The sequence below is a fragment of the Colobus angolensis genome, unplaced genomic scaffold (genome assembly GCF_000951035.1).
Source record: "Colobus angolensis palliatus isolate OR3802 unplaced genomic scaffold, Cang.pa_1.0 Scaffold51, whole genome shotgun sequence".
In the NCBI taxonomy this organism is placed as follows: Eukaryota; Metazoa; Chordata; class Mammalia; order Primates; family Cercopithecidae; genus Colobus; species Colobus angolensis.
Genome location: NW_012118599.1, coordinates 4,186,251 through 4,194,484, shown reverse-complemented (window position 1 = coordinate 4,194,484; position 8,234 = coordinate 4,186,251). Strand labels below are relative to the sequence as shown.

Below are 8,234 nucleotides of genomic sequence, written 5' to 3'. Positions count from 1 at the left end.
AAAAAAAAAAAAAAAAAATCTTCAACTGTACCTTCTCTACTAGATCCCAGATACCCTCATTAGAGGCACTTAGAGACTTGATCTTACCATTTCTTAACTTTTCCAAATCTTCTGGAGATTCTATAAATTTCTCTTCAAACTGAAAGCAGAAACAGTAAATGGGTTCTTGTTAGTTCGTTCCATAGCATTATAGACTTGTGACCTTGAATGGCCCCCATCTGGTACATAATTTGGAGAACATAAGATTTCTGAGTTTGGAAGGGAACACAGAAGAAGTTCGTCAGGGCTGCTTGGAAATTTAGATTAGATCCCTCAAGAAACAGGCATGGGTCAGACCAATTAACTGCTCAATCTTCTTTTTCATTTATTTATTTGTTTTGAGACCAAGTCTTACTTTGTCGCCCAGGCTTGAGTACAGTGGTGTGATCACGGCTCATTGCAGCCTTGATCTACCAGGCCCAAGTGACCCTCCCACCTTAGCCACCTGAGTAGCTGGGATGATATTTATGCACCATCACACCCAGCTAATTTTTTATTTCTATTTTGTAGTGCTGGGGTCTCACTATGTGGTCTAGACTCATCTTGAACTCCTGGGTTCAAGCAATCCTCCCCCATCGGCCTCCCAAAGTGCTGGGATTAAAGGTGACCCACTGCTCCTGGCCTGCTCCATCTTTTAGTTCACTTCACCTCCCCACGATCTCACAAATGTCCCTGATTAGGGAGGGAATGTCACTGGAGAAAAGGCACTGAGCTGCAGAACTGATGTTTGGGTGACAGTGAAACAGGGTATTCATTTGTACAAAGAAAACAACCTGGAATGACAGTGTTTGGATTTCTTATGTGCTTGTTTCCTTATCTGATTGAGAAAGGGTGACGCTAAAGTTTCAAGTCCTCATGAAGCAATGGAGAAAGCGCCGTCCCAAGGTTCAGGTCCACAGGGCGCTGTGAAGCTGAAGGGGTGCACTAGAATTTCCCTTCACAGGACGCCACTTCACCTGAAACCCTCCTTTTCTGCTGACACCCGAGGGACAAGATCTTCTGAGTTTTTCCATTACTTTCTCTGGAGGAAAACCCTCAGGCAGTTACTGAGGGACTCTTGTCTGCTCTGGGAAGTGTTTTTCTCAGTGACACCTCTAGAAGACAGCGCTTAGCGGAGTCCCACAGACACCTTCCAGCATTTCCTGCTCAAACACTGGAAGGATGGCCTGGTAGCACTGGGGAATGCTTGGGTGTTCTAGAAGCCCCCACCCCTGATTTTAATCACCTGTTTACTTATCTGAGTCCTCGTAGACATGTATGTAGTTTGCCTCAGGGCAGGAATTGTGTCTGCCTTGTTCACTGTCAATCCTCAAGACAGAACCTGGCACTTAGTAGGTGCACAACAAAATAGCTGCTGACTGAATATACTCAGTCTTTAACAGGCAATTTGTTACAATCCACTCCCTCCCTGCCTTCATTGTGATTTATAGTTTGTTTAATGGCACTTAGTTTCTTATGTACTTACCATTTTATTGTGTAAATTTCTCATATGTATATAAAATACACATAAAGTACAACAGTCCTCTTTGTTTCAATCATCTAGCTGCAATAATCCCCAACCCAAGCCAGTCTTTCATTTGTATGCCCAACTTCTCTCCTCCTCTAGTTGTAATATGAAACAAATCTGAGGCATCATATTATCTCATCCTAAATACTTTGGTGTGTATCTCTGAAACATAACAGAAGCATCATACCTAACATCACAAAATCACACTCATAATTTAACAATAATTCTTTAATATTACCTAATATTCAATCAATATTCAGGTTCCTGATTGTTATGTGTCATAAGTTATATTTTATAGTTTGTTTAAACCCTAATGCAAATAAGGTCCACTCATTGTGATTAGTTGATGATTTTTTTCAAAATATATTTTCATTGTTCATGTCTTCTTTTTTGTGCTCTTTGATGGACAGATTTTTAAAATTTCATTTGGTAAAATCTGTCCATTTTAAAAAAAATAACTGGGGATGTTTTTATTGGAGGCCAAAATATTCACAGGTCATCTAGTATGGAAGTCTCTTGGCTTACTAAAATATTTTGACACAATCAATTAGGTCCAACTTAAGATGACCTAACTCAGAACATACCTCCACTCCAGCTGCAGCCAAGAGCCACCGGATGGGCTCCATTCTGCCCCGTCCATTGAAGTAGTGAAGCTTGGGCTTCCCCGCCATGGTAACAGTCTCTTGGTTTCTCTAAAATGAATGAATGAACGCATGAATGGATGAATGAATGAGTCTAGAGAAGCAAAATGCATGCTAGTATATATATGGTGGAACAACAGGAGTGTCTTCCTTCTTCTTAGCAGGATTGTTTTCACCTGTGAATTCTGTTTGCCCTAGACAGGTCCAACACCAATGTGACTTCACAGGGTCCCTCTGAGATTCTGAGGCTTTCCTGTGTAAGACCTTTGTTTTCATTTATTTATTTTTATGTTGGTAATTATTTCAGGCACTACTAACTTGCATTATGTTCCAACCTGTTTGGTGACTTCATGTGCCTTATAAAAACTTTATGTTCTATTGATATATCTAGCTCTCCCCTCAAGACTTCCCAAATTATAGAGATAGAAGGGATCTAGCTAGCCCTTCCTGCAGGTTTGTGCAATTTGCCAACTAGCTAGTTAGTGTCAAAGTCTGGATTAGAACCTAGGTCTTCTGACATTCAGACTAGTTTCTTCCTGTTTGCCTTATTATTGAATATTTACAGCCTGCAGAAGTTACCATTTTTGTGTCCCCCACCCCTCAAACTGTGAGCTCCTGGGCAGCAGAGAAGTTGTCATCGTCTTTAAGCACAGTGTAATGCATTGCTCAAAGTTCAGTCCGTGCTTCATAGGATATAACATGGCTCGATATCTCAAGAGCAATCCTTTTCCTTTTTTTTTTTTCCATTTGCCTCATAGGGGTCGCTGTTTTAGAATACAGTGTATAGAGTAATTAAAAAACAAACCAGGGCTGGGCACGGTGGCCCAAACTTATAATCCCAGCACTTCGGAAGGCTGAGGAAGGAAGATTGCTTGAGCTCAGGAGTTCAGGACTGGCTTGGGCAATTAAATAAAGTCTCTATTTAAAACAAAAAAATTAGCCAGGATTGGTGTTCCACACCTGTAGTCCCAGATACTCAGGAGGCTGAGGCAGGAAGATCACTTGAGCCCAAGATGTTAAGGCTTCAGTGAACCATGGTCACATCACTGCACTCCAGCCTGGGTAACAGAATGAGACTGTCTCAAAACTAACAAACAAAAACTGTGAAAGAAAAAAAAAAAAAACAAGCTAGAATTATGGCAATAAAACAACCAATCCTGATTATGAAACCCACCAATCTGCTGTTTATAAAGAATGATCAAAGCAACCAAACTCTGCCACATAGCAGAAACATCATGACTACACAAAAAATTACTTTAAAAAATTGAGTAAGTGCTTTGGCAGGGTAGCCCAGGATAATATTTAATTTGGCAGATAGGAAGAACTTGCACATAGAAGGACTTTGCACGTTCTGTTGGACAGGGAATATAACAGCTTAAGAGGGGGTTATTACTGTTCTTAGATCCACTTGCCTACTACCCTAAAAGTCCTATATATTTAGATTCACTTGCAATTTTGAGACTTTAAACCCTGTTCGCCCTTTGGTCCCAGATACGTTGAACAAGAAGGAGGAGGATAAGGAGGAAGAAGAGGCGGGAGAGGCAAAAGAGGGGGAAGAAGAAAAAAGAGGGCAAAGAGAACAAATAGAAGGAGGGAAGAAGGAGGAGAAGAAGAAGGAAAAATAGCATGCTACTTGGTGCTCAGTCACAAAGTCACTTGTATGAGCAATAAACTAATCTGTGTAAAATCAATGATGGAAGTGTAAATTTAGATCCTGATTGGCAAGCATTGATGATTGGTTTCCCATTTGGAAGTACCAGTTCTAGAGGAATACAACCGTCCAGATGTATTTTCTTTTCACTGATCAAGGGGTGCTCCCAAATGTGTGACCCTGCCAACTTTAAATCTAGTATAATTGTGTGTTGACTCCTGTATGAATCACATGCATACATGTTTTTAATAAACAGCTTTACCATAAGCAAGCTGCAGCATGTGGCCTGTCACCCATGTGGTTGTATCTTCAGATTGCCCACAATGATACCGCTCTCACTTTTCTCATATCATCAAATTCTTTGCCCTTGTTTTCTAATCGTTGAATATTATTTTTCTTTACCGACATGTCCTTCAGGAACTAACAAACAATGCTTAAATTATCTCCTAAGCACACACAAAAGCAGCAAGGACATAAAGTACTCACATAAACTAACACATTTAAAATTGTTTTTCCTTAGTGAAGTAGACATGAGAACATTTATGAAGATTTTTAAGGTCAGTACTAACCTGATTAAAGTCCAGCTGGTCTCCGCTCAGGTTCTCAAGGCCACCTCCTGATGTACATGTTAGGCGGTTTAAATACTATGACAACTGCCTTCTGAAGAGGGTGGAGTCTAGTTGGGAGCGGCCACTCCCACACCACTTTAGTCTCCAGAGTTCCAAGCTCTGCTGGGAAGAAAATCACAGCAATTAATTTCAAGGCTATCCATAAAAGCACAAAAAGATTTCAGATCTATTTGGCTGCCTCAGAAGGTCACTGGGGACCAGTATCCTGTAAACACTGCTTAAGGAGGATCTGGTTAAATAGGCTGCAGTTTTATGACAGATGAGAAAACATTGTGGAGAGAGGAGGAAAGTGTCATAAGAGGGTGATATCAGGAAAGAGGATAGGGAGATTTGATAAAGATCATGGGGAGATTGCCTTCTAAATTTGTTTAAAAAGACTAAATTACAAATAATGTCACAAAGTTTTATAGGCCCAAAGAATCTGGCTGAGTCGTCCTTGCCCTGGGCAGACAAAAGACCTCAGCTGCTTTCCCTGAGGTCATTTGCAGATTTTTCTCTATGATGTACAAGCTAGCCTTTATCACTAGCCCAAGGCTCTGCATGCTGTTTCTTCTGTATGGTGCACTCTTTTCTCCCCTGCTCCCAGGCATCCTGTGCTTCCTCTGTCATGCTACTCTTTCTACACTCCCTGAGTGTCATGTCTGCTTTCCCCCTGTTGACTGTGAGCTCCTTGAGGCAGGGCCTCAAGTCCTGGTTGTTAGCCAAGTCCCCATGGCTAACCACAGTGCCTGGCATATAGAAAGGGCTTAATACATGTATATGTAATTTCTATTTTTCTGAAGGATATTGTCTGACATACATAAATCTAGAAAGAACACTACAAAGCCTTGATGTACCCATCACCTTGCTTCAACAATTATTGACAATATTTGAAGCAAATATCAGACTTAGTTTTTTTCCTCAATAATCTAATGTGTATCTTTTAGACTTTTGTGGGGGGGATTATTTATGTAACAGAAAAATTGCAATAGTACAAGTTTCCCAAATACCCCTCACCCAGCATCCTCTAATGTTACCATCTTATGTAACTATAGTACAATGATGGAAACCAGGAATTTAACATTGATACACTATTGACTAAACTCCAGGCCTTACTTGAATTTCACCAGTTTTTCAATCGGCATCTTTTTTCTGGCCCAGGATCCCACCCAGGACCCAGCACCGCATTTCATTGTCACATCTCCTTAGTTACCTCCAATCTATGGCAGTTCCTCAGTCTTTTCTTGTCTTTCATGATGGCGGCACTTTTGAAGAGTAATGGTCAATTATTTTGTGGAACGTACCTCAGTTTGGGTCTATCTGATGTTTTCTCATGACTCGATTGATGACACAGTTTTTGCAAAATGTCACAGCAGTTGTTCCAGTCTCAGCTTATCATTTCCACACATAATTTCATATCTAAGACATAGTATGTCTTATTCATTGTGATCTTAACCTTAATCCCTTGATTAAAGTAGTATCTGCCAGGTTCATCAACTGTAATATTACTATTTATCCCTTTGGAATTCATAAATATCTTGTGGAAGATACTTTGTGACTATAAAAATATTCAGTTTCAAAACAAGCTTCTACTCACTAACTTGAGCATCCATTATGGATCTTGCATGCAGCCAATATTACTATAATGTGTGTCTGATAGTGACTTTCTATTTCCCTCTTTCCATCTACATTTAATAATTGGAATTCTTCTGTAAAGAAAAGTTGTCTCTTCTCCTTTATTTATCCTTCCATTCATTCAATTATTTTCTTAGTACAGATTTATAGATATTTTATTCTAAAGGTTATAATCTAATACCATCAATATCTATTTTATTGCTCAAATAAAGCTTTAGCCTGTAGGAGCTCCTTCAGATTGGCTTCTGTGTCTTTTATGACAAACCTCCTCTCTTATTGTGAGTATTTCCAGCTACTTTCTGTGCCAAAGATGTTCCAGGCTTATCTTGTATTGTCTGTGCCTCAGCCTTGAAGTCAGCCAAAGATCCTTGTTTCCTTTTACTGGGGAAGGTATTTCAAAACTAGGATCTCGGAACTATGTGTACTCATTGCTTCTGGGTTTTCAATGCTTCTAGGCTCTCCCCAGTGGGAAAGATATGTATGTATGAACCCACACATACATACACTTCTGTATGTATTTATATATCTACCTGTATAAATATGATTAAAAAATGAGTTCATACTGATACCTACTGTTTCAATTCAATAGATTCATTTAGTCATCTCCTTTCCTTATTTCTAACTTCTCTGACAAGTGAGAAACCTGGCTATGATTATCTAAAATATACAATATTTGCATATTCGTTTAATCCTAGTACACATAAAATAGCTGCAGAATTGCCAACGCATACCTCTGTGAAAAACAAATCTACTAACAAGAATACAGTATTTTTCCTTCTTTCTGTATTTTTTTTTTTTTTTTTGGTCTTGAGCCTTACAGTATCCAGTCAAAATGCTGTTTTCTATGGTTATTTAGGTCAGTTCTTTCCCCCTCCCACCTCCTTCAGTTTGGTTATCTATTCATTTGAAATGCTGTTAGGTTGTTAGTGTTTGTATATTCCACTTTGGGGTTTCCTTACATCCTGGTTGGTTTCAATTAATTACTTAGTTTTCTGGTATGCAGAACTTTACCATGATTCTAAGAGCCAGAGTTAAACAAAAAAGTGTCTTTGGAGACACCGTCTCTCTCTGTCCCTAATTCCCCATTCCTAGTCCCTCTTTTTCCCACCCTTTTCTCACTCATCCCCCTGTAGATAACCAATCTCACTAATTTCTAACTTTCCCCTTTTGTTTTTCTTTTGCTCAAGTACATATTTTCTTATAACCCCTTCTTTCTTACATAAAGGGCAGCATACTATAATACTCTTTCGCACCTTGTTTTGTGTGGTTGTTGCCTCCCCCTACATACACACACACACACACATACACACTTAATGATAAATTCTGGAAATCACCTCCATCTAAGTTCATAGATGTCTTCATTTATTTTTCTACAGTTGCAAAATACTCCACCATATGAATGCATTATAGTTTATGCAAGCACTTTTTATTTATTTATTCATTTTTTTTGAGACGGAGTCTTGCTCTATAGCCCAGGCTGGAGTCCAGTGGCATGATCTCTGCTGTCCGCAACCTCCGCCTCCCAGGTTCAGGCAATTCTTCTGCCTCAGCATTCCAAGTAGCTGGGACTACAGGTGCACACCACCATGTCTGGCTAATTTTTGTATTTTTATTAGAGATAGGGTTTCGCCATATTGGCCAGGCTGGTCTCGAACTCCTGACCTCATGATCCACCCACCTCAGCCTCCCAAAGTGCTGGGATTATAGGTGTGAGCCACCGTGCCTGGCCTGCAACCATTCTTATATGTGTGGACATTTAGGTTGTTTCTGATGTTTTGGAATTACAAACAATGCTGCAATGAAGAACACTGTGCATATGCATTTTAGTATTGCTGGAGGTATACTTTAGTATGTTTCTTTAAAATGTAAGTGCTTTTTTTCTAGACATCATAATTTTATTCTACTATAACACTGAAAGTTTATGTTTTTTAATTTTGTCAAATAACTGCATGCAAATTTCCTCGATTGTCTCATAAAAATTTCTTTGCCATTGGTTTATCTTTGTCAGGACCCATGCAAGGTCTATACATAGCATTTGAGGGACACACATCAGTATGTTTTGTAGAAATGGGTGAGATGCAGAGTAGGGCAGAGGGTGTGGGGATTTGTGAGGTCTCAAAGCCCAGCCTTATATCCTCAGTTCCTCTAAATAT

At 39.5% G+C, this 8,234-nt stretch overlaps 1 protein-coding gene across 1 annotated transcript in view; it reads right to left on the bottom strand.

Annotated features, from left to right (window-relative positions):
- The window catches only part of GSTA3 (glutathione S-transferase alpha 3), a 10,228-nt gene extending 5,782 nt beyond the window's left edge, over positions 1-4,446 (bottom strand). The window contains exons 1-3 of the mRNA XM_011960228.1: positions 4,408-4,446; positions 2,131-2,238; positions 88-139 (exon numbers count right to left, since the gene is read on the bottom strand). Of these exons, the coding sequence (XP_011815618.1) occupies positions 88-139; positions 2,131-2,217 (139 nt within the window). The 5' untranslated portion in view covers positions 2,218-2,238; positions 4,408-4,446. The remainder of the gene's footprint in view (positions 1-87; positions 140-2,130; positions 2,239-4,407) is intronic.
- Between the last annotated feature and the right edge of the window lie 3,788 nt (positions 4,447-8,234).